At 47.5% G+C, this 26089-nt stretch overlaps 1 protein-coding gene across 4 annotated transcripts in view; it reads right to left on the bottom strand.

The window, feature by feature from the left end:
- Positions 1-26089, bottom strand: part of Eml1 (EMAP like 1) — a 159805-nt gene that overhangs the window by 22448 nt on the left and 111268 nt on the right. For 2 of the 4 annotated variants that reach the window (XM_075948091.1, XM_075948088.1), the window contains exons 4-14: positions 22889-23020; positions 13344-13372; positions 12544-12594; positions 9067-9196; positions 7241-7390; positions 6427-6496; positions 4705-4815; positions 3716-3811; positions 2335-2469; positions 1697-1796; positions 557-711 (exon numbers count right to left, since the gene is read on the bottom strand). In XM_075948091.1, coding sequence (XP_075804206.1) covers positions 557-711; positions 1697-1796; positions 2335-2469; positions 3716-3811; positions 4705-4815; positions 6427-6496; positions 7241-7390; positions 9067-9196; positions 12544-12594; positions 13344-13372; positions 22889-23020 — 1159 coding nt within the window. The remainder of the gene's footprint in view (positions 1-556; positions 712-1696; positions 1797-2334; positions 2470-3715; positions 3812-4704; positions 4816-6426; positions 6497-7240; positions 7391-9066; positions 9197-12543; positions 12595-13343; positions 13373-22888; positions 23021-26089) is intronic. The other 2 variants (XM_075948090.1, XM_075948089.1) reach the window with 1 other exon arrangement.

The raw sequence follows: 26089 nt of genomic DNA on the forward strand, positions 1-26089 counted from the left end.
AAGCTGGAGAAATCGACAAGCCTTCGCATGCTAGGAATGGAGTGCTGCCCTTCACACTGATACCAATTTTGCAGCCCGCCTGCTCCTAACCTGAACTAGAGGGAGAAACCTCAGCGGGGCTGAGGATGCCAGGGGTCTCGCTTTGGCTCCCATGGGAAGACAGTCTGCTTTCTGGTTCTTAGGTGGTGAAATGAACTGCAAAGGACCGGAAATGTGGGAAAGTGTGCGGGCCCTCAGCTGAGAGCCATGGACAAATCAGGTGCCAATGTACCTGGTTCACAGTGATGCTATATGCAAGCAGCATATGGGGACTGGAAAAAAGAGAAAGGGTCCCTTGGAAAATGAAGATTGTTTCTATTAAAACAATGTTCAAAACAGGAAGCATTGAGTAGCCAGAAGTTTTATGTGTACATAAACTGCCTCTATAATTTTCCTAAGATTGTCCCCCCACCCATAAAATTGATCTAATTTATTTTTTCAAAGCACTGAGTTGAAGATTCCAAACCATAAGCAGATGCATCAGGTGAACAGGTCCAGGGTCCACACTGGGGTTTACCTCCGTCTTGTGAAGTTTTTGATAGTTTCCATTCCAGGAAATGAGCTTCCGGTCTTTCCCTCCTCCTGACACCAGCGTGCCATCTCTCAACATACAAAGTGCAAAAATGCCACCCTCATGGGCCCCTTGAACTGCATAGCTTATCCGATTTGTACCTAAACACACCAGGAAAAGCACCATTAATGGGGAGCGTATCAAAAGGCTAGCCTCTGGCCATTGCTAGTTCATTTCAGTTTGTTTTAAAGGTCTTATGATAGGTTATGGCGTTATGTTAATACATTTCTAGCAACGACTCAGAGTTTTGACCTTCTCGGAGTCCAGCATGCGTGAACCGGATCGCCTGTAACTGAGGAAAGCACGTGTGGCCGGGAACATGGCCTCTGCATGTGTTCTCTCGTTTCTCCCTAGTGGGCTGTTTCCTTCACGCCCACTTATAGAATGGGGTTACGGCTTACCCTGCAGGGCTGTTCTAAGGGTCAAAAGAGCACTGTCTACAGTAGATACCAAAAAAAAATCACCTTGCCATTTTGAAATTATATTGGGAGGCATATCTTCCCCTTCATTTCCAGGCCCAACTCTGAGAACCTGGAGGAAGTGGGGGTGTCTTCCTGAATCTAGAAAACACTTGTGAATTCTCAAGTGTTTAGCTGGCACCTCTTCTCCCTTCTCTAACTGTAAGTGACGCTCTCCTTTCTCTAACTGCAGGGATTCAGATCTGACCTGTGCACAAGTGTCTCGCTTATATTGGTGTCTACAGCACTCCAGCAACGTCTGTCAGGTGCTCTGTGGATCAGAAAAGTTACCCACGTAGGTCACAGCTCTATAGCTGTTAATAACGTCTGGGTTATATTTGCTGTTAGCTCTCTCAGCAACGTGATTAACTCCACATAGTATCCTGACCTTAAAAAGTCTTTTACAACAGTATATGCAAAGCCAACAACTCTTAGTGTTCCCCAGTTTTCTTCCATCCTAACTTTATAGTTTCACTAAAACCACACACACGAACACACCTATGTAACTTGGAACTTAGTGGTCATCCTGTATGTCACAACAACAGCTCCTTTCTATGAACATCACCTCCAATGCCTTAGTTACAGCATCACTGAACCATCCAATGGCTTTAGGAGAACTGCTTGTTACCTTTTCCCCACACCAAGATGTTGCCACTTGAATCTCCAGTAATGGTGTCCCCATTTTCGGAAAATGTCACGCAAAGGACAAACTTTGGCTTCTCTTGTTTCTGTGGAATGTAGCAAGCATGCACAGACATATCATTTACTGAAGACATCCTTTTATTTGTGCTAATAAAGCTAGGACCCCATCAAGCCCATCTGGATGGTGCCAGCCAGATTATTGCTCTAAGAGAAAGGAGTTTCTGGCAACCCTAAATGTCTGTGGAATCCTAAAGCTGCAGACAGTTCAAGCACGGTGGCAGTAAGGGGGGCATGAGGGATGGGGGACAGAGCACAGACAGTCCCCAACACCATTAGCAAAGCCAGGGTGCTGGTCCCTGGGAACAGGTGTTTGTCTCAGGCTCACTGGAGCTAGCTGCCCCATCTGGAGGTCCTGACTTCTCTTCCCATTTTATAACCAGGGAGCTTCTCAAGACACAGAGGATTTCCCAGAAGACTGGGGAACACCAAGGGAGCATAGCTTTCTCTACACTCATATCTGTCACTAAAACAAACACTAAGGTACTTTCTCGATGCTCCCTTTAACACCCACCCAGTCCCTCTCACGTGTCATGCAGGAAAATTGAGAGAAAAAGTACAGTTTACCTCAAACAACCCTTGCTTCTTGTTAAGGGAGTTTCCTTCTAGGGTCCAAAAGTACAGATGTGACTTCCCACAGGTGACTATGATGTTGGTGTCTGTGGGGTGGAAATCCGCAGCAAAGACGGCTTCATTCGAACACTTTAAGAAAAAAGAACACAGAGAATCAAACACCACCAGCCTCGAGCAGGGTACTGGGCCTCTCAAGCCCCACTGACTTCACTTCGCATGGTTATTCTGGCTGGTGCCTCTTTCCCCCTTTGTCTTCTGCCCTATGGCTGGGAGCCCCAGGGAGTGCTGGGAAGGCTGAGCAGGGGTATGTCCCCTTGGGTGGTGACATACAGATGTACCACCCCTTCCCTCTCCTCAGTGACTGGGACCCAGGACTCCACACAGCCTATGGCTGCCTTATCCTGGCTCACTATGGCTGCCGTGATTCCCCAGGAGTTCCTCAGTTTGGGGTCTCCTGAGGTGGCTCTCCGACAGCCACATCAGCCCCTCTCAACCCTACTCCTACTTCCAGGACAGGCGTCCCAGTCCACAGTGTCTGGCCCTGACTGTTGCTTCTATGTAAAATTGTTCAGTTCTATGGGCATGATCCAGTGCCCCTGGCTGCTCCTAACCTGGCACACAGGACAAACACCACACATCCCTGCTGCAACAGTGGATGACAGGGAAGGTCAGGTCTGGACACACATCTGGTTAGAATACAGGTCTGCACCCCAGACATAAGGCAGGGAGCTCGGTAGCTAACGGTGTCTGAGAGCAACTTCCCATAAGGTACTGAGGCAGCCTGAGCAAGCCTACCGCTGTCCAATGAGGGCTGAATGATGTTTTCTCTAGGGTTAGGTTAGCTGAGGCACAGATGCCAAGAGGAGAAACGAGAAGTCTGTTCTGTAAAAATAGGAGTCGAGGGGTGCTCTTGACAGAAGAAAAACTTGAGAGCTCAGAAAGGTCAACTCAACATTCTGGGCAGTTGATTAGAGTCCTGACTTTCGGGGTGCTGGCACCCTTCTTTCCTGTAGCCCTAGAGCCTGGCAGGGACTGAGCACACCCCAGTCCTCATCCACCTCACAGGGGCAGCCCGGCACACACTGGGCACTCAAGCTTGTTGAATGAACGAAAGTGAGCAAACAGTGGCTGAATGAATTGAAATTAGGGTTCTCACTAGGAAATAAGTATGAAAAAAAAATCTATAGACCCTGGAAGGCAGGACATGCCCTGGTGGATCTGCAGCGGGGCCTCATGAGAGAAGAGAGACAGAAGCAAAGAGAGCTGAAGGAAAGGACTGTCCCTGAGAGTGGGCGGGGCCGTCATGGAGCCTGCTGGCTGTGCAGGCAGTGCCCTGCGGGAAGTGGCTTAGCTGCAATGAATGGCTTAGTGAGACCTTTACATCCGCCAGTCTCTCTTCTTTCTGCCAGTCCCACACCGATAGCACGTGGTCATTGGAGTCGTCCACGGCACAGAGATGACTTCCTCCGTTCTGCCAGAAAAAGTATACACAGGGAGACGGCACGTGAGAATTAAGTGGGACGAACATGATTTCTAAAAATCAACTCTTTTGTTTTTTGCTTTTTGTTTTTCAAGACAGGGTTTCTCTGTGTAGCTTTGGAGCCTGTTCTGGAACTCACTCTGTAGACCAGGCTGGCTTCAAATTCAACAGAGATCTGCCTGTCTCTGCCTCCCCAGTGCTGGGATTAAAGGCGTGTGCCACCACCACCCAGCTATTAATTTTACTTTTAATAGAGTTCGTTGCTGAGGTGGGTAATGGGATCGGAAGGTAAAAGCTAACTGCACAAACACGAGGAGCCAAGTTTGATCCCCAGTACCCAAAGCTGGGTTGTGATGGCATGTGCACTTGTAATGGCAACATTGGGGGAGGCAGAGGCAGGTGGATCCTTAGAGCTTGCTGCTAGCCACCCTGGCTGAACCAGAGAGCCCCCCGGTCTCCGTGAGAGACGCTGCCTCAAAAACAAGGTGGGCAGCAAGTGAGGAACACCAGGTGAGGCTGACTTCTGGCCCCTGCATGCACACGTCTGCACGCTTGCCCCCACCATGTACAGCTGCACACACATCACCCCCAACACACAGAAAGGGTCCACTATATCCCCGATGAAGACGGCATACTCACTGTCTCTGAGGCCTGCTTTCCTGGCTAGACACATGGCTGCTGTAGGATAAAATGCAGGGCAAAACACGAGGGGGCTAAACAAACAGGAGTGTTTGATGTGTGTGGACGATGGATGTGATTGCAAGCCTCCAAACTGAAGTACATCAAGTACGGGTCTGCTGGACCAGCATGCCTCAAGAAAGGCGAGAAGCCATGCGGATAAAGACGCTTGCTTAGAAACACGCCCTGTATACTTTTATACTTACAGATTTTGAGAACGCGATGCAGGTGACAGCCCGGTCAAAGAAGCCTATGCCAATGACATGCAGAGTGTTCAGTGTCACAGAATCCCAGATGCGTACGTGTGGTGGCAGTTGCTGTTGGAAACGAGACAGTCATCGTTTGTGATTATCAGTTAATTTCTCTATCTTGGAACCCTAAAATTATTTTGGCAGTGACTTCAACTTTGTCAAACAAAAAGTCTTTTTCTACATTTGAGGAGTGCACCTGGGAACTGAAGTATTCCCCCTGGCTGAAGGAGGCGCTGGGTTGTGTGGGCAGCTGAGGCGTCAGGAGAAGGCTACCAAGCTTTAAACTTCGACTAAGCCAGCCTCTGGCAACCGTACCAGAGTAACTGACGCCCCCTTTGTATATTTGCATTTCTCTAAATTTTAGAAATGACATTTCACCAAAGATAGCATCATAGTGCAACCAGCAGATTCGTCATCATGAAAGGGTACGGGAATCGTGCTTAACGCCTAGGCAGGTTTTAGGTGAGCCCTGTTCTAGTTCAGCCTTGTCTCCAGGTAGTTGGGCACCATGTACCATTGTGTGATTTATCTGGGTTTCCCTGCAGGTCGAAAATCAGCTCAGATAACTGTAACTTTCTCTCTGGTTCTACAGTCCAGATTCAACTCCGATGACAGAAATGGAAATAAACTTCCGTGCCACTAGAGGGCAGAATAAAGAGCTTGTTTCTTTTCTTTTTCTTTTTTATAACGTGAAGGACTGCTCCATTTTTGTGAGTTGACATAAAAGTCTGGCTTCTGTTACTTCGCTCTTCACGAGTGTAGGATGCTGATGAAAACCAGCCAGAAATGGATGGCTAAAACTCGCTATTATGAAAACATCTCAGATGAGGTTACGTTCATGGTTTCTGGTCGAATGTATGTTGATAAAGCTGAAGCTTCCCATTGTGATTGATTTTAGGCAATATGTCACACCAGGACAAGGTGTACAAACAGGGGCTGAAGAAGCTGCAAGAGTTTTGAATAAAACATGACAAACCCACATGGAAGCCAGCTTGGAAGTGTCTGAGCTGCCTGGCCCCACTCACTCCCTCAACTCCTTCTAGCAGCTTCTATAATGAGCACAAGGCACCAACTCTGCCTGCGGAGGAAATGATCGGTGGGCGCTGGCTCACAGCCAAGAGCTTCCCATAACACATGGTTACTTACATATGGGATTTTAACTCTGCTTATTGGATTAATTCTTTTCACGCTTATCACGTATGCAGATAAGAATTTAAAGAACTGATTCTTTGGCAAGACAATGCTGTTTTTAACATGTTGTTGGTATTGTTTGTTCTCTCTCTCTCTTTCTCTTTTTTTTTCTCTCTCTCTGTTTGATTTTTTTGAGACAGGGTTTCTTTGGGTTAACTGCCCTGGCTGTCCTGGAACTTGCTCTGTAGACCAGGCTGGCCTCAAACTCACAAAGATCTGCCTGCCTCTGCCTCCCAAGTGCTGGGATTAAAGGTATATGCCACCATAACCAGTGATAATGCTATTTAAAAATCTGTTGAAATTAAGGTGAGCTCAGGGGTAAGGGGCTTAAGGTCACGATGACACATTCAATTTGCATAAGGAGGACCCAGAAGTTCCCAGATGCTGTAACTACATGTAACCAGATAGATTCATCAGCAAAAATGTTTCTGGGAGGTTGTTGCTGGGTCCTCACACAAACCAGGAAGACAATGAAAAAAACCTCACCTTTCCATCCTTAGACGTGCCTGCAACTTGTCCTGTTGCTATGGTGACCCTGTCGGGATGGACTGCTAGGCTAAAACAAAGATATTTATCAGACACCTCCACCACAAAGTTGAGTTTTACTTCTCTTTCATTAACTACAATCTTCCAAAAGTTTAAACACAAGAACCCATACTGCCCCCCTTCCTACAGACTTACCAGAATTCCCCAAACAGTCCAACAACCTTAGACAGGAGGGGCTGTTTTATTATTTATCAGAATCCTCTTATTTCCTCTCGGGAACTTCCAAACTTAAGGAAAGGCAGCCTTTGTCGGGAAAATACCACTTCAGTCTCAGAACAACTGCCTTAGGCCACACCCTTTCTTACAACGCATTTCTGAGTGTGTTCATTTCTATCAATAAGGTATTTGATCACTAGCCAGGGATCCAGAATGAGCACAGATCCATCTACCCATCCAATTGCTCCAAGGTCTTCCCTAAGCTATAAAATGAACTATAGGCATATCAGACTGAGCCTAATGTACACAACAAAGTACACTTTCCTTTATCTAAAACTAAAGACCCAATTTGAAGCCCTTTACATTTGATATGCTAGGAAAGCTTCCTGGAGATTTTTTTCCCCTCTGATATCTGGTCAGGCGGAAGTGCAGTGAGGACAGAGAGCAGCAGGAATCTGGCAGCAGAGCCAGGGAGCCCAACGTGGAGAACAGAAAGAATAGCTACACACACTTTGCCCAGTCTGGTCTCAGAGCCCCCACCCCCTTTCGGCTAAGGCTAGCTCACCTCTGCTCTGACAGCCTGTTTGTGAGGACTCACCACTTGACGTCATCGTTGTGGCCCGCGTAGTGCCTCTGCAGCTGCTCCTCCACGTTGTAAAGCACCACCACCGATGCGATGAAGTACACTGTCTCCCCCGTCGGGAGCAAGTACAGGTTATTGCGACAGTCTCGCCCCCGGTACCCATAGCTTAGTGGAAGTCAAGGTGAAAGCAGCTTGCCTTTAAGAGCTGGTAAGCCAGCGCTTTATCCCACAGGCATATAAATGCTGCATAATGATTCCTGCCAGTTTCGCCAACTTAAACAAGATCGGACGGGAAATGTGCAGAGCGTGGGAGTGCACGCTTTCAATTCTAATTGGATCTCTGTGAGTTCCAGGCCAGCTGGGGCTGCAGAGTGAGACCCTGTCTCAAACAGAACAAAACGAAATACACTCTGTACCTAGTAGACCTTCATACCTATGTGCCTGAACTTAAGTTGACAGTGGTCAGTAATAATATGAACACATCATCTTGCAGTGCTGGGGACTGAACCCAGGCCCTTTCCTGTGCTAGGTAAATGCTCTACTAATACACTTGAGACATGTGACCACTGTGTAGCCCAGGCTGGCTTCAACTCTGATCTTCTTGCCTCAGCTTCCCTGGCTCTGGGATTACTGATATATCTTGTCTTGCTACATGGCACGCCTGGTGAAAACACGTAGTTTTTACAGCATGAAGATTTGTTTGATTTTTAGAAGCTATAAATCTTAGTCTGCTTATACTGTCTGTAATCTAGGAGCTAAATCTTTTCATTAAAAATGACTTTAAGCCGGGCGGTGGTGGCACACGCCTTTAATCCCAGCACTCAGGAGGCAGAGGCAGGTGGATCTCTGTGAGTTGGAGACCAGCCTGGTCTACAAGAGCTTGTTCTGGGACAGGCTCCAAAAGCTACAGAGAAATCTTGTCTCAAAAATAAAAAAACCAAATAAAACAAAACAAAAAACAAAAACAAAACCCAAACAAACAAACAAACAAGGAAAGATTCTTTGAGTAGCGTTTTCTGGATTAAATTTAATAAACTGATTTACTTAAAGAAGAGGCAGATCTCACACATGACATGCGCCAAAACAGATTGCCAAGCAACATCTAATCCTTTGAGTTCCATGAATGTGATTCCATAATCTCAACTACTAAGTTCTTGTCAATGAAGGCTGGGCAGCATCAACTGACATCAAGAATCTGTCTTCAGAGTGTGACATTAGTCAGTCAGCAGATAATCATCATGTATTTGAGTGTAAGGCCTTTGCAGGGGGCGAGCGGCTGCTGCAGCCTTCCCCCAGTGAAAATGAGTCGACCACACTGAGTGGTAGAAACAGATCAGCAGCTCTTGTGGGCAGTGGTAACACATGCCCACAACCCCAGCATTCAGGAGAGTGAGGCAGAAGGATTGCTGTGAGTTAAAGGCTAGGCTCCTTAGTAAGACACTGTCTCAAAAATCAAGAGCAACAAATGGTCTCATCATGATCACTAGAGTCCTAAATTTTACCTAATTTTGATTATTTTCACAAAGCTCGTTTCTCTGTGTCTATCTAACTAACTGTTCTTTTAGACTGACAGGCAGGCCATGAACATGCGGTATCCCCTGGCCCCCAAACCATTCATCTATACAATGATCATTTCCATACTGTCTTTTCAGGAAGACAGTGGGTGAGCATTTGAACAGGAACCACGATTGTGAGAACTTGCTCAGGAATTGCTTCTCCTACGTGGCCACATTTAAAAACTTGATTTTTTTTTAACTGTAAAATATTTAACTTTTATGAATCTTCTACCACTAGACTTCCCGAAGTCACCCACGACAATCTGGTCAGCAAATAAAGGATACACCCATTCCAGCTTCAGCCGCTTCGTTGGCAGCTCGGCTTTTGCTTCCAAACTGTAAGAATCCACTTGGTCTTTGGGCATGTACATGGTGACGGGGCGGCCTCGGAGAAACATTTTTACATATCCCTCTTCTACAAAAACAATGAAGTGTCAGTGACATATCTCGGCCCCTGAAAGCAAATGCCACACACTGGCTAGTCTGTCAATGCACAAGGGACAATTTCCCTTTTGCACCTTAAAAGGTTTTTTTTTTTTTTTAAAAATGCATTTACTTATTTAACGTGTTGGGGGTGGGGTGGGGTCACATGGCACATGTGAACAACTCTGGAAGTCTGTTTTCTCCTTCCATTGTCTCCTTCCATCGCAGAAGACCCAGGGAATCAAACTCCGGTGGTCAGGCTGTGGTAAGCAGCTTTATGTGCTGAGCCCTCTCACTGGTCCCAGAGTCCCCATCCACCACCACCCCCAGCATCCCCCCCCCATGCCAAGTCCTTTTCAGTTACTGTCCATAGGACATAAAAGTGAACACACAGGGGCTGGAGTAATGGCTCACTGGTTAAGAGCACCTACTACTCTTCCAGAGGACCCAAGTTAGGTCCCAGTATCCGCATGGGATGACTGACAACACTTGGAGGGATCTATTTTCTGCCCTCTTCTGGCCTCCTTGGGTACTTGCATACATATGTCCATACCCCAACACAGAGACACATACACATGTAAATAAAAATTAAATTAAAGGTCTAACACAAAATTAAGTGTCCTGAAACAAAAGTTTGTGTCATTGTTATTTCTAAGCTTCTCTTTCAAGTTCACACCATAGATAAGGATTTATAATAGATATGAACTAGATTCTCACAATTATTTCTTGAGACATCTTGACGCAGATATGTTTCTATCATCCGAAAAAAATGTACAGCCCAGAATCACAACTAACTCAAGAAACCCACTTAGTCTGTCATGGAGTCCAATGTATATACAATCTCAGCATCAAACTTTAAGAACTATCCTTTGGTCAGGCACTGGTGGCACATGCCTTTAATGGAGGCAGAGGCAGGTGGATCTCTGTGAGTTCGAGACCAGCCTGATCTACAGAGTGAATTCCAGGACAGGGTCCAAAGCTACAGAGAAACCCTGTCTCAAAAATCCAAAAAAAATATCCTTTGATATTTAAATTGATTTGTTATAGTAGAGTGTAAAATAAAATAGACTTCTATGTGTCTTTTACACTGTACAGTTTTCAAATTGCCAAGAATGCTGAGTTAGCAGAATGCTCAGTGCATGCAAGGGTTCAATAAAAAAGAAAATGCTAAATTTAAAAAAGTTATTTGAAACAGAGTTTCTCTGTGTATCCCTGTGTAGACCAGGCTGGCTTCGAACTCACCAAGATCCACCTGCCTCTGCCTTTCGAGTGCTGAGGTTAACTAAAGGTGTCTGCCACCACTACCCAGCTAAATAAAAAAATCTTAAAAGCAAAGTTTTAAAATAAAAAAATTGCTTAAAGAGAAACTAGAAATGGAAAATAAAAAGGGAAGACCAAACGAAGAGGGAGGGAGGAAGAGGGACAGAGAGGGAGGGAGGGAGGAAGAGGGACAGAGAGGGAGGGGGGGGATCAAGATGGGGAGAGTTCTCTAGAATGACATCTCTATTAAAATAACTGTTTTATATTGGAAAATTTATTATTTTTATGTATTAGTATATCCACCATGTTTATTCCTGCTGTCTGTGGAGGCCAGAAGAGAGCACCAGGTACCGTAGGACTGTAGATGTGAGCCACCATGTGGATGCTGGAACCTGAACCTGGGTCCTCTGCAAGAGGAGCAACTGTTCTTAACTGCTCAACCATCTCCCTAGGCCCCTAAAATAACCTCTGGTATTCTAATAAGTAGAAGGTCCATGGTAAAAAATAACAGAACAAACAGAATCAAACCCACGTTGGGTACTCTAACTAAAGTTTCAAGGCTCTGATGCGAGCAGAGAGAACATCTGGGCTCCTGCTGAGTTCAGAGTCAGACCCTCCGTTCTGATGCTCCTGCAGACTGGAGAACTCAGAACCAATGGAACTAAAATAGGCAGGGGTGAACAGCGATACCCGCACAAACCCCACAAAAAATCACCCTGGAGAGGACACTGATGAGGAGAAGTTGAGAGGCAATCACAGTACTTCAATGGCTAAGGACTTTCAAACAAGGCTGCATGCAACACCGTTTGTTCCCAAGGGCATGCGCTGCAGATCCCAATGCATGTGCCACTTCGTTTTGGGTTTAATGAAGCTTGACTTTCAGGTAAGAACCATGAATGCGCTCATCCCCGCAGCACACACTGTCCCAGCCACTGCTCCAGGGATGGTTGGGATGTTTCTTACATGGGGACCCATCCTCCCTCCAGCCACTGCTCCAGGGATGTTGGGATGTTTCTTACATGGGGACCCATCCTCCCTGGCTGCATCTGCAGCAGTGCTCCCTCGAGTCACCTTGCAGCCCGTTGCCAATCGCAGCCAGCCCAGACTGCCCTTCATCTGATGCTTCGCCCATGATGGTCACTGCCTACTCACGTACTGGCTCTCTTTATCTGACCGCATCTTCTACATCCACCCCATGAGGATTCTGCTCTCAGGCCAGCAGTGTCTCTCGGTACCCACCTTGTCTTCCCGCTGAGCCTTGGCTACAACTCTTCCCTTCTCTTCTGATCCTCTTCCCTATCTAACCTCTCACCCAAGGTGTTGCTCTTCCATTGGTGACCACAAATGGAGACTTAAAAAGCAACCACCAGCCCCACCTTAGAGAGCAGGGAAGCAGGGATGCCGGAGTTGAAAGTGAAATGGGAAGAGATTCCGCTAACTCTCTGTCAGATGTGCATCAGCCCAGCCGGGTGGAGGGCTAAGGCCCATATGACGTCATTTCCAAAAGATGGAGAGCCAGTTGTGGGCGCAGACAGTGCACAGTCTACTGGGCAGTCTGTTGAAATCACGTGGTGGTTAGGTTCCAGTGAAGAACGCCCGTGACTGAGGTTTCCTTACCTGACCAGAAAAAAATCACTTCCTAGGCCAAAACAATGTTTAGCTGTGTGCTGCTGTGTACTAGAAACTCAGAGGGCCTACGTCTACAGTCAACACCGACATGGGAAAGCAATGCTGTTTTCAGACATGTTAGGAGCACAACACGCAATCACCAAACCCAGAGGTGCTAGTGGGGGGAGAGGTCAGCAGTGCAGAGCTTCATGCCAAACAGTGGACACTCAAGGGGCTGCCTTCTAGCTCCCTCAGGATCCTTCCAGACCGCCTATGGTCAGCCAATGATGAATGGCAGTCCAAACCACAGCCACGTGTCGAAGCCCATCCCAGTGAATGTCCAGAGGTGCGCTGAACTTAAGACAAATTACAGAAACGTCATGCGAGGAGGGCTCTGCCTGTATGAAAACAGCCTCTGGACTGGGGCAGCAGCCTCGTGCAGAGAGCTGTGGGCCAGGAAGCTCTGCCTACCTTTGCAGTGTGTCACCCGGCGCTTCCCTTGGGGTTTCGGAGACTGAAGGGCTAGACAAAGAGATGGCTGGTACCGCAAGTGTGGTTGGCCTGTCTGGGGTGGGGTGCTCACTGGCCAGCTGCTGGCTGGTGCTACCCTGCCCCCCAGAGGACAATGGAACAAGGGGACATTTCATGTATCCTGACATGTATGTTCAGTTGCACGCCTGTGGGTTTATGGTGATTACATTTTCAGGGATTAATCTTTATTTTGTATGGAAAGGGGAAACCGGAAAAAATAAAATCAATTACACACTCATAATTTTCGCATGTTTAACTATATCTTAAAATACAGTTAATACACTAAAAAAGAGAATGTAGCATCCACTTTCTTATAAAGTGTGATTTAGAGAGATTGATGGACAGCTATCTACGAAGTACTGGTTTGTAACTAAGGAAATTGGAGGCAGAAAGGGAGCAGGTATTTTGAACAGCTTTATGAGGGAGAGCCTTTCCCTTGAGGAGAGGCCGGAGGAGCAGGGCAGAGAGACGGGAATCTTTACTATAGGAGTTCTCACTCTAACCCTTACTGGCCTGTGTGGGTCTGACAAGGGGCGGGGAGGGGTCTAGTCTCAATGCCTGTTTCCTGGCAACCCTGCTGTTGGCTGAGCTGCCAATGGCTGTCGTGTTGCACTCACAAACACAGCGCTGTTTCCTGAGGTACCTGAGGCCTGGCTCTGAGGCCACCACTTCCTATTTGCCATTCAGCCGAGGTCTAAGTTTCAGCCCTCCCCCTACTCAAGAAAGAAATCAGAACTTACCTGGGCTGAATGTGGGCTCCTTGGGTTTGCTGTGAAAATAAACAAAAAAAATGAGTGGAGGTCCAAGGACACATCATGTTTTTCCTTGGTAATTCTCCACCTCACAGATGGAGGCGGGGTCTCCCACTGGACCCAGAACTCTGTGGCTGGCCAGCTTGCTCCTGAGGATCTCCGCCTCCCCCTCCCTCATACCCACTCTTTATTGGGCCGTTGGGGATTCAAACTCCAGTCCTCATCCCTGCACTGCCAGTGTTCTACCTGCTGAGCCACCTCCCCAGCCTCCAAACACTTTTTTGTAGAGCACCTGGGTGTTCCCTCTCACCACTCCCCAGCCACACGCTACAGCCATTTTCCACACGCATGGTGTGGAAATTATGTACGAATTAGGAAAACAAGGCCAAATCTACCGCAGAAGAAACATATATATATAAAAATGTTCAAAATTAAGTGAATGAGATAGCAACCCTGTTTTTCACCAAAGCTGTGCTCAAGGAGAGCAGATACAGGCTAGGGGACAGTTGGCTACTCAAGGTGAGAGTGGCCCTGATGAATGTGTAAGGTTTAAAACTTCCTGCTCTCCCTCTCTCAGACGCAAGGAACTTGTTTAAAATGAGCAGGAATGTCTATTTCCTGCCAAAGAGATATCCACACATTCATGCTTATGGCTGCACTATTCGCAACAGAAGGGATGGGACCAGCTGCCTGTCCATCCACAGAGGGATGGAACTAGCTAGATGTCTACCAACAAAGGGGATAGAACCACCTGTATGTCACTCACAGAGCAATGGAACCAGCTGTCTGTCCATCCACAGAGGGATGGAACTAGCCAGATGTCCACCAACAGAAGGGATGAAACCAGCTGTCTGTCCACCCACAGAAGTAATTGAACCAGCTGTCTGTCCATCCACAGAAGCGATGGAACCAGTCAGATGTCAACCCACAGAATAAAATGTGGTGTAGGCATGCAATGGAGTTTTATGCAGCTGCAAAGAGAAATGAAATTTACAGGAGATGGATGGATCTGGAATATTATATTAACTGAGATAACACAGACTCAGAAGGACAAACATCACAGAATGGTGTAGTAACCTAGTTGGGTTACTATTGCCGTGATGAAACACCATGATGAAAGCAACTTGGGGAGGAAAGGGCTTATTTCAGCTCACACTTCCAGGTAACAATCCATGAATGAGGAAAGTCAGGACAGGAACTCAATCGGGGCAGGAACCTGAAGGCAGGAGCTGGTCCAGAGGCCATGGAGAGGTACTGCTTACTGGCTTGCTCCTCATAGCTTGCGCAGCCTGCTTTCTTATAGAACTCAGGACCACCAGCCCAGGGGTGATCCCACCTACAATGCACTGGTCCCTCTGCCATCAGTCAGTAACTAAGAAAATGCCCTATGGGCTTGCCCACAGCCCGATCTTATAGAGGCGTTTTCTTAATTGAGGTGCCCTCCTCTCTGATAACTTGAGCTTGTGTCAAGTTGACTCAGAACTAGCCAGCATGCATGCAGGTCCTTTTATCAGAGTCCTGCTTCCATCGTCTGCCTGCATGTGTGCATGCAGTGGGGAGTGGGTGTAGGCTCCGACATTTCATATGAGACCCCAGAGGGAAAGAGGAGTGGGGAAGGGATAGGAGGGGAGGGAGGGCAATAAAGCATATGCAACTTGAAAGTGGAAAGAAGGCTGTGGGAAGTCAGGGATACGTGGGGGACCAAGAAAAGGGGAGGACAAAAGGGAGAAAAACTAATAAAACACATTTTAGGTAGGCTGGAGAGATGGCGCAGCAGTCAAGAGCACTATCTGTTCTATCAGAGGACCCGGGTTCAGTTCCCAGCACCCACATGGCAGGTCAAGCAAACCATTTGTAACCCCAGCTCCGCGGGATCCAACAGCCCTTTCTCAATGGAGGTTCCTCTTCCCAAATGACTCCAGCTTGTGTCAAGTGGACACAAAACTAACTAGCACATCACCTTGCATGGCGGGCATTCTAATGGAGCCATTTCTCCTACAATCCTAAGGTTACATTTTGTCTCCTTAGTTCCTATTTGAAATACAATGAAAAATACTTTAACTAGAAGTCACCCTTTAGACCACACTGTATCAATGGTATTACCCATCACCACCCTTGATTTCCAGGTCACTGCACGCATGTGTGGTGTGGGTGGTAAGGCTACTGCTTGCACGGTGGCTCACACCTGGCTCAGACTTAAGCACCAGAATTTACTGTTGGAGAAGCTTTCTAGACTCTGAACTGTGGTCATCAAAATCAGGGCTGTAGAAGCCCTGTTTGGCCTTTCCATCTAAATACCTGGGTTTCCCTTGGGGCTCTATGGCCCTAGGCAAGCCACACTCCTTGACTAAGTAGCCCTGGCCTGTCTCCAGCCTGTAGCTGCTGTCCTGTGTGCTTGCCTGGTGCACTCCAGCATGCAGCACTGGCTCCAACCTTCCTCCTGGACATCAGCTTGCAAATGGCACACAGCTGCTGCTTGTGTCTATACTTGTGGCCACTTCCTGTTGAGGCCTTCTTGGATGTCCAGCCAACACCGCAGTAAGTCTAGTATACCACCTCAGCTCTGTATCAGACTTAGGATAGCTGTCTTCCTGTGGCCCACCTGGCTTGTCCCCACTATCAGGGCAAGAGACTGGTGATCTGTCCAGAGTTCTGATTCCATGTCACTTATGTATTAGCCTCACAGGCAGAGTGAGGACAGGAGAGGGGAGGCTAAGAAAAAGGCAGCAAGGCGAATCACCCGAGGTTATAGAAACAGGATCAAGACAGCCAGATAGGAGATCAAAAGACAAGGAAAGAACTCTTTTCCTCATGATGCTGATCACACAGGTAAAAAGAGGCAGAAGCCTTGGATACTGGTATCAGGGATCCTGGGCAGTTTCCAGAAACAGGAAAATGCAGTTACGGGAGCTGGAGAGGGGACTCTGGCAACAAAGTACCTGCTGCAAAGTATGAGGACCTGGGTTCGGATCCCCAGCGCCCACACATAGAGGCTGGTGCTGGTGGGGGAGGGGCCCAAGGGGATAGAGACAGAAGGATCTCCAGGATGCACTGGCTAGCCAGCACAGCCAGTCAGTGAACTCCAGGTTCAGTGAGAGAGTCATCGCAATAAAGGTGGAGAGTGATTGAGCATTACCCTCTGGCTTACTCATATGTACATATAGGTGAACGCAAAGGCACGCACATGTGCACACGAAGCACACACGCACATACACACACACACACCATGCACATGCACACACGTATACATAGCTATAGACAAGAGGAATCTGAACCCTGAAGGGTGCTCAGGTCTCTAGGACTCTGAGAAGAGGGAAGAACTTCTAGGAGCAGTTGATACAAGGTGGGTACCAAAGGTCATGGAAGAGGCACCAAGGGGTACTGGAGGGTTTTGTTCCTTTAAATCAAAGCTGTGCAGCACACTGGGGAAACACAGCCAGCCTCCCTTCAGTAAGCTTTGCTCCTTCATCCACAAGACGAACAGAACCACCTCTGAGTGAGATAGGACAGAGTGCCCACACACTGGTGCTAATTACTTCTCGGTCAGTTTCACCCACGAGAACCCACATTTTCTCTATCTCTGGGGCCCTCTGCTGATGCTCACAACAACTAAAGAAAGCTAGCACCAATTATCTTATACCTTGAAAGAGGTAAATGGCCCCAGGGCTTGAAGAGTGCCATGATTCTTTAAGGGACCAAAACACAAAACAACGCTAAGGCTAAAGCACGGTGTCAATAATCAACCTCTAGATGGCGCTCTTTACCAGTTTCTTAAACGGTTCTAGGTTTTTATGTAATTTCACTCATTCAAGGAATGCATACTGGGCAGTTTTTTTTTTTATTCCCTGCACTTTGCAAAGTGCTGCAGGATCAGAGACCGAGAAAGGACAATTTCTCTGCCCTCCTAGAGCTCAAGGGAGGTCATGGGTGGGACTGGAGGGGGGCACAGAGGAGGGTAGCAAACCCTCAACCACAGACACAGGCTCTCTGCAAAACACTACCTTAGATGGTGCCTAAAGAAGGGCTGAGCCCTGCAGGGTGAGTTGAAGTCCGTCCAAACATAGCCCCTCCACCCTCCACAGCACCAGAGGGGAGACCACAGCACAAGGAGGTACTGGGAGGAGTCTCAGAGTGACTCAGGAGGTAAGCTCCTTCTCACGCTTTAAGATGGTTTGAGCACCATTTTATCTGCTCTGGGCTGTGAGGATGAATCTCTTCATGTAGCCCATTCCATTCCCCATCCTGCCTTGCGTCAGGCCAAACACATAGCAGGACCAATTGAAGCAGAGCTGTGGGACTGTATGGTAAGGTGATAGGCATTGTCCAAGTTCCTGATCCCTCTCTTTTCAGGCTGGCAGTAAAAGGCACAGATTCCAAAATGTCTGTGTGATGGTTAGTATTGTCAACAGGACACGACCCAGCGACACCTGGGAAGAGCGTCTCTCTGAGGAGTTATCTGAGTTGGATTAGCTTGTGAGAAATTGTCTGGATTGGGTTACCTGGGGTGGGGGAGGGCCCACCCTATCCTGAATATAAGGAGCACCATTTGTGGAGAGGGGCTTGTTTTCTGCTCCTCCGTTTAAAAGTTAACGTGTGTGGGTGTTTTGTTAGCATGCATGCTTGTACACCACATGCACGTCTGGTGCACACAGAAGCCAGCAAAGCATGTTGGATCCCCGGAACTGGAGGTACACATGGCTGTGACCTCCCCTCGCCTCACAACACGGGTTCTGGGAACTGAACCCAAGTACCCCCCACACACACATCCTCTGCTTTTGACTATGGAAGTGATGGGTTTCGCTTCCTCAAGCTTCCACACTGACTTGTCCAAAGTGACAGACCCTGACCTGGAACCGTGAGCTGAAAGTTGCTTTTCATCACAGTGACAGACACCAACGGTCCACAAGAAGAGCGGCATCTTTCCTGGGGGGAGGCGGGGTGTGAACAAACACGCGCAAACATGGACCCTGATACCCTGGGATAGAGCAGCAATAATCACAGTTGTGCATGGCAACGGCAGGCCACCCCGGTGTGGGGAAGCTGGGGGCAGGACCTCATTCAATCCTCATGATATCTCATGATAGAGATAGACACTATTTATGCTGAAGAATTCACCTTCCCTTTCAAAGTCAAGTCACTTAGACTCATAGAAGAAAAAGTGGCAGGGCTGGGATGGAAAATTGGGTGTGAGCGTCAGGCTCCATCACTCTAGCCTTCTCTCATCTCACTAGACAGATAAGCACAGTTGTTCAACAGATGCTTGTGCCTTGGCACTGTTCGAGACGGTGAACTAGTCTGACTGGTTGAGAAAAACCTCGTTGGGGTTGAACGTGGTGGCCCATTTCTGAAATATTAGCACTTGGAAGGCTAAGGCAGGATTGCGCACACCAGACCAGTGCCGTAGCCAGTTCTAGGCTAAGCTGAAACATACTGACAAAATCCTGTCTTTTGTTTTTAAAGTCCCCAACATTCACTATACATAAACAGTTACCTGGGTGTTCAGATTATTCAAAACAGTATTTCATTGTGTGTGTGATAAAGAAAATCCTGTTACTACCTAACTGTGTAAAGTGCTCTGTGTACTTGACTGGATGTGTGGGGACCCACCTCTAAAATGAGTCCATCTGCTAACACAGGACTGTGCTTATACAGCGAAACAAAGAGGAGCCAGTGATGTCAAAATTAACCACACCACCTGCAGGGTGCCCTAGAAAGAAGATCTGGTTGGGAATGAGGAAAGTGCCCCTTGAGTCCTGAATCACTGCTGACACCATGGGAGACTTTCAAGTCCTCTCCTGGGATTTTCAGAAACAGGTAACTTGTGTAATAAACTAACTTTAAAAGAAAGGAAAAAATAACCTGCTGGACAACAAAAGAGGCATGGCAGAAAAGTGTGATGTCAGGGCCCAGGAGAGGATGAGGAGCCAGACGAAGGACCTGGAACCCAGAGCTCAGCACCAAGGTCACCACTAGGATGGCAACACAGAAGCTAAACAACTGAGCCGTTAGCAACTGGAGGAAGCGGCCAGAGGACAAAGTCATGGCCTGTAGAGCCCTAAGGGAGGAAAGGCCAGAGAGCCCAGCACAGCTGACCTCACCACCTGTAGAGCCCTAGGAAGGAGGAAAGGCCAGAGAGCCCAGCACAGCTGACCTCGCCACCTGTAAAGCAGCGGGGCCGCCTGCCATGGTTTGGGCTGTACAGCAGAAAGGCGTGGCACCTGGTGGGATACTTGTTTTCCTCCACGAATTTGTTGAATCCAAAGACAGGCAGTGCATACGTATGTGACAACCGAGTTTCCAACGGATGGCTAGACAGTTCTTACTCCACAAAAGCAGCCCATAGCAGCAAGTTGTAGAGACGCAGTGTCTTAATTATGAAGTTGACACATCTTGACCAGTGGCTTTCTCAGTTCCAGCAGCATCTAATGTACATGGTGCCTACAAACTTATAAATAAGCTGTCATTTCTCTCGTATAAAAATTTTTAAGTTAAAAAAATTCCTCAGTGGATTAGTGTACTGGCTACATCACGTTCTTCTTTCAGAATGTTATTGCCAACTCCCTATTTAAATTTAATAAGTACTTCGTGGTGACAAGACTCATTATGTAATTATTAATATTCATTTGCCATGAATATTACATAAAGTAAAATATTACATTGCCCTACATTGCTTTTGTCTCGAACGGAAGAGTCGTCAGTGCAGAGATTAAATGCTGTTCAAATCCTGAGGCGGGGTAGAAGCAAGTATTCTTGCATGTTAAACAGTCTAAGATGGAAGGCCAGACTGGCACCTCCACTGACGACTGCTAAAGAAAATGAGATATGGGAGCAGAAACATGGGAGGCCTAATAAAGAACATAGCTCTAAAGAAAAGAAAAGCACACCTGCCTTAGGAGAAGTTACTGCGTTCAGGGAATGCTCAGGACGTGCCAAACACTTTCTGCTCAAGAGCGACGAGTTGCGCAATGCATACAGAATAGCCCTATAGTTACTCTCACTGATGTTGAGGAATACACACATTGGTGTGGCATTCTCACACCAATGACAGCTTTGCACGTGGGGTGTGACACATAGTATTGTGGCTACTAATGTGTGAGGTCTCAGTCCACAGATCTGGGTGACATGGGTGCCCTTCTACCTATGTGCCAAAGAATGCCCTCAGAGGAAGTGGAAGGGCCTCCAGCCAGAGCCAACCTTCTGCAGCCAGTGCACGACAGGTGCTTGGCTGGCCGCTGGGAGGATCATGAGGTGGGCCATCCATCCACAGAATCACAGTTAGATTGCGCCAAAATCTGAGCTGTGTGCAGGGGCCTGGACCATTCATACAGGTGTAATAATTAAACCTGCCAACCCAAAGAAAAGGCGGGTCACTTCAGAAATCATCAATCACTTTCTCCTTACGCTTGAGGAGGAGCTGGCTGAGAAGTTCGAGAAGCCTCACGTGTTGTCTTCCTGGGCCCTGCTGCCCAGCACAGATGACCCTGTACTGAGTGAGCACCAAGCACTGATGTTGTCTTCCTAGTTAGCACAGAGTGACAAGATGAGGCCCCAAAGTCTCAAAACCACAGAGGAAAAGCCAGGGCTCTCTCAAGTGAAGGTGCCCAGATCTTTCCACGTACTTTCCATTCAGACTCTCATGGCCTACAGGAACTGAACAGGCAGATCCTTTCAGATGGGAGGCGGCCACCTAAGGCAACTCACTGGAACTCAGCCCCAGCTTTCCTCTGGTACTAGCCTAGAATCCCAGGGTTCCTTAGTAAGCCCCGGGGCCTGGGGTGCAATGCTGGAGCTGGCCAGGAGGGGGCTGCTCATGTGGGGAGAGCAATGAGGAGCTGGGCCAGGCAGTGCCCACATTGCTAGCTTGACCGGATCACTGCCATGGCCCCAAGTGTCCTCTCTGGCAGCACGATGGCCTGGGTGGTCTCTCGGCTCCAATGAGATGGAGGGTTTGGCTTCAAGAGGACACTTTCAGTGGCCAGGATTATTTTTAGAAAATGATTTGCAAACATTCCCATTCTCTCATTTCCAAATCAAAATTCCTTCCCGGAGCATTTCTCAAAAATCCCTTTGTAAATATCTTTTATGGAAATATTTACCCAGGACATTAACCAATGCCATGGGATTTAAAGGATAAAACAGGTCTAGAGCTTACACAATGCGGATTCTTTCTGGAAATTCCTAATCAAAATCGGATGTTCGGACGACCTGCCAAAATCTAGACATTTCAAATCAGCATCAAACTCAGCCTGAATTCCATTCACAGCAGACTCTGGCCACCACACTCTGTGGCCACCTGGCCTCACTGCTAAGGTCTCCCACTCACCCCCCTCCATTAGCATGAGATTAGCATAACCCTTCCCTAAGAAGCACTAATACTGAGGAGATGAGTCCATGGTTTCTGAAGTTGTCAGTGGACCGTGAACACAACTTACCACACAATATATAGAGGTGTCAATATTTTTTAAAATTGTTTTATTTTATGTGTATGGGTGTTTGGCCTGCATGTATGTCTGTGCACCACGTGTGTGCAGTATGCAGGTAGAGGGTATCAGAGATCCTGGAACTGGAGTTACATTCAGGCTGCTGTATGGGTGCTATAGGGGTGCTGAGAATCGAACCCAGGCCCTCTGGAAGAACAGCCAGACAGCTCTTCCTCCTCCTCCCATTCCTTCTACAAAGATCCTTTTCAGAGCTAGAACTGAGGAGTTCAAGCATCCCTTACAAGACTGAATTCCCACATAGTTTCAAACTTGGAAGCTTTACAGTCTGTGGTTTGGAACCAACTGTGTTCTGACTAAGCTGTCTCCCTACATGAACATCTAAAAAGAAGCAAGCTTAACCTCTAAAACTGAGCCTCCTTCCCAGACTTCACAGAGCAGAAGTAAAATCAGAGCGCGGTAGGAGCAAGGTCCACACAAGGCGGACAGGCACAGGAGCCTCACTGACACAACACATTCTTAAAACAGGCTGTTAATGCGCCAAAAAGTAGCTTTCGTGAGTAAACGTTACTGTGTGAGTCACGAGTATCTCTCATAATCCACGGCAAACAAAAGTCATAGAAACTTTAAAGTCAGGAGTAAGTGCAGGACAGGATACCAGAATGGAAAACGGTTCATAATTTTGGCGTTAGCTCACTATCAAAAACAGCCCCCGAGTGAGTATAAAAACACAGATTTAAACCCGTCTATCCCGGAAAGCACTGCTGACGAGCTTTAAACACTCCAGCAAAATTAATTTCAAGATTAATTTAGGAGGCTGTATTGGTGATGGGAGGTACCGCACCTGGCAATTCAGATCCTCTTCCTGAGCTAATTTCTCAGACATGGCTTTATTAGTATCAGTAACCCAGACAGTGGGGGCTAGAAGTCTGAGTTACAGGTTTTCAGGCTGTGACCTGTGATTGCCAGCTGTCGTCATCCCTGTCCCCCATGTCCCCCCACCCCCCACCATTAATGCATTCTCAGAAAGCCTGGAGCTCAGACAGGGCCTCGGGTAATAACATGTCAGAAGGTATTGCCAGCAGGGCCACTTACCTCTCGTTGTTCTTCTTACCACTGGAGGAACTGCTGGTAGAGCCCGTGCGGTTGCGGCTTCCTTTGGAGTCCCCGGAGCTCTCCCTCCGGCCACCTGGGGACACTCGTTCAGAAGAGCTGGTCCTATTGATGCTGCAAGAAGGACAGGCAGGTGAGAATGAGGCCTCCAGAGGTGACTGGCCTTCGCTGCTGAGCATATGAAGGTACAATGGGTACACACTCGGGCTCTCTATCATACCGCCATGTAGACATTTAGAAGACAGAGGGTCCAAAAGCCTTACAAAGGAGATCAAAAGGCTCCCACAATGTCACCTGGAATTTCTACCCCTGCTCACTGCCTTTGCAACTGAGGCAAGTGACTCAGCTCAGAGTCACAGAGGAGACTGACCCCCTATATACTGTGGGAGGGCTTTGAAGCCAGGGACCTGCCCTTGGAGGGTGCTTCAGTCTAGACCAGTGGCACTTAACCAAGGGTGACATTATCCCCCAGGAGACATCTGGTAATGTCTGGAGACATTTTCGGTCACCACTCGGGAAGGAGCTGATACTGATGTGGTTGGTAGAGGCCAGAGAGACTGCAGATCACCCTATAGTGCATGGGGCATCCCTCAGCAGAGGGTTACTAGGGCAGCAACAGACCTGGCTCAGGAGAGTTCATGCCAAAAGCACAGCAGGGACAAATGCAGACAGGGTGCCACAGGTCACGGCAGAGGCATCTACCACAGGTGAACTAACTGCCTTTACTGAGAGTCTGAGAGCACACGCGCAGCCGGCTTCAGGCACACAAAGAGCCGGACTGGAATGCGGGAGCCTGGGAAAGCGCCAACAGGGGCTGGGATGTGTCAAAATTACCCACACAGAAGAACCTGGTCTAGGGTAGCCTTCTGCTTGTGCCTTTTCCAGAGATGCCGTCCCCAGGGGCATACAAAGGGAACACTCACCACTAAGAAACTATACATTTATTTGAAAACAGTTCTTTGGTATACCTGTGATTTCCCACTACTGAAATGAGAGCCAATTTGCATGCTAATGATGTGATTGTTTTATTTTAACATAAAGATTTGAATCTTAGCTGTAGATCTGATGCTACAGGGCGTTGAGCATCTTCAATGTCTATCAGAACTCATTGATATTCTGGTTGAGTAACTGTGTATGCCAAGAACTCTACTTCACGTAAATTTGTAGTACAAAGTGGCAGAAGTATAGTTTAGGACCATATCAGAACTTGTCGGAAATTCCATGCTAAAACAAAATCTATTCAGTGATTTACAAAATTCAAGGCCGTAACTCAAACAGCAATTCAAAGATTATTTTATTTTTGTTTTTATTATGCATATGCACAGGGTGTGGGTATGGGTGTGGATGTGCACACCCACGCACATAATGATCACTGGAGGCCAGAAGAGGGCATTGGATCCCATGGTGCTGAAGGTCAGGTAGCTGAAAGTTACCCAGTGTGGGTTCCGGGGACCAAATTCTGCAAGAGCAGCATGTATTCTTAACCACTGATCCATCTCTGCAGTCTCAAACATCAATTTAAAAAATTCACACATTCTAACACCATAGAATTCAAAGAATATTATTAGAGACTTCTATGCAGAGGAAGGACAGTAAGAAAATACTGACTAGGCCATTGTGTACCTACAGGAGCAGGAGACTTTGTATATATAGTAAAAACACCACAGTTCATTATAGCACGATTGATAATAACCCAGAGACAGAAACTGGGATTCAATATGAAGATCAGAAAAGCAAAATATTCAGTCACTGGCTCTTACCTTTACCTCAGTCGGAAATGGTGATCCTGCCTCCAGGAATCTCAGAATGAGACTGTGTGTGAGAGCTGTCTCCTCCCGTCTTATATTCCTCTCCAATGCTGGGATTACAGGTGTGCACCACTGGGATTAAAGGCGTGCACCACTATTGCCCAGTTTCTATGACTACTGGTCACCACTGCCTGGCCTGTAAGGCTGGTCAGTGTGGCTGTTTTACTCTCAGAACTTGGAGCAAGCCTTATTTATAAAAATGCAAATGAAATATCACTACAATTTATAGCACACAGTAGCCTGGAACATGGGCCTAGGTGCTTCAAGCAAAGTTCCCTGGCATTGCAGGCATGATGGCGCACACAGCGCAAAGTGCACTGTGTTCAGAACCAAGGCTGCAGTGAAGTCACACAGTGCCACACCCGTGGGTGATGTCACAAATCTCTGCTTCATTATGCTTTTAATTTTGAGTTACTCTTTGGCTGCTGGTTGTTCAGAAATCTTTTACGCTTGCCTTTTTACTCATAAAACTTTCATGATCCCTTCATTCAGTCACTGACACTCATACATGCTTGTCACACGCAGTTGAAAGTATAGTCTAGGAGAAAGCCATCAATGTATAGGAATTCTAGGTGTGTGTGGTAGTGCACACCTTTAAACCTAACACTTGGGAGGCAGAGGCAGGCGGATATCTGAGTTCGAGGCCACCCTGGTCTATAAATCAAGTTCCAGAACAACCAGGGCTGTTACACAGAGAAACCCTGTCTCAACACACACACACACACACACACACACACACACACACACACACACCCCATATATATCTCAAATAGACACAACAAGGAGCCTAGGGACAGTGAAGACTGAGTGTCCCCCCAAAGCATCCAATAATTTCACTCATTGAAACCCCGACTGTGTACCACTGTTGGAGATGTGGTCCTTGGGGAGGTAATTAGGTCAAGAGAATGGAACGAGTCCTGATGAATATGGTTAGTGCCTTCATAAACGGGGCCCCTGAGAGCCTTTCTCCTCTCTGAGACACAGTGAGAAGCAGGCTGCAAGCCAGAAGAGGACCTCACAGAACCTGGTGAGTGACAGACTCCTACTTCCAAACCATGAGCAACCAACCACTTCCTCTTCTGTGGCTTGTCAGTCAACAGACTTGCGGTATTGTGGTAAAGCAGCCAAAACTCCCTAGGTGAGCCCATGGCCAGGACAGGCTTCTCTGGGAGCCCCTTACCTCCCTTGAAGGCCAGTCTTGAGATCTTTCCACACCAGCCAGTGTAGCATCCTTTGCAGAGCCTCACACAGGCCAAAATGGATGAAATAATGAAGCTTTATCCTCTGCTCCTGCTACAGGCAGAGTCGGACTGTTCCGTGCTCAAGAGGAGCCAGTTTGGCTGGACATATGGAGCTTGGTGGTTACACGCACGAG

This window comes from Microtus pennsylvanicus, chromosome 14, assembly GCF_037038515.1.
Source record: "Microtus pennsylvanicus isolate mMicPen1 chromosome 14, mMicPen1.hap1, whole genome shotgun sequence".
In the NCBI taxonomy this organism is placed as follows: Eukaryota; Metazoa; Chordata; class Mammalia; order Rodentia; family Cricetidae; genus Microtus; species Microtus pennsylvanicus.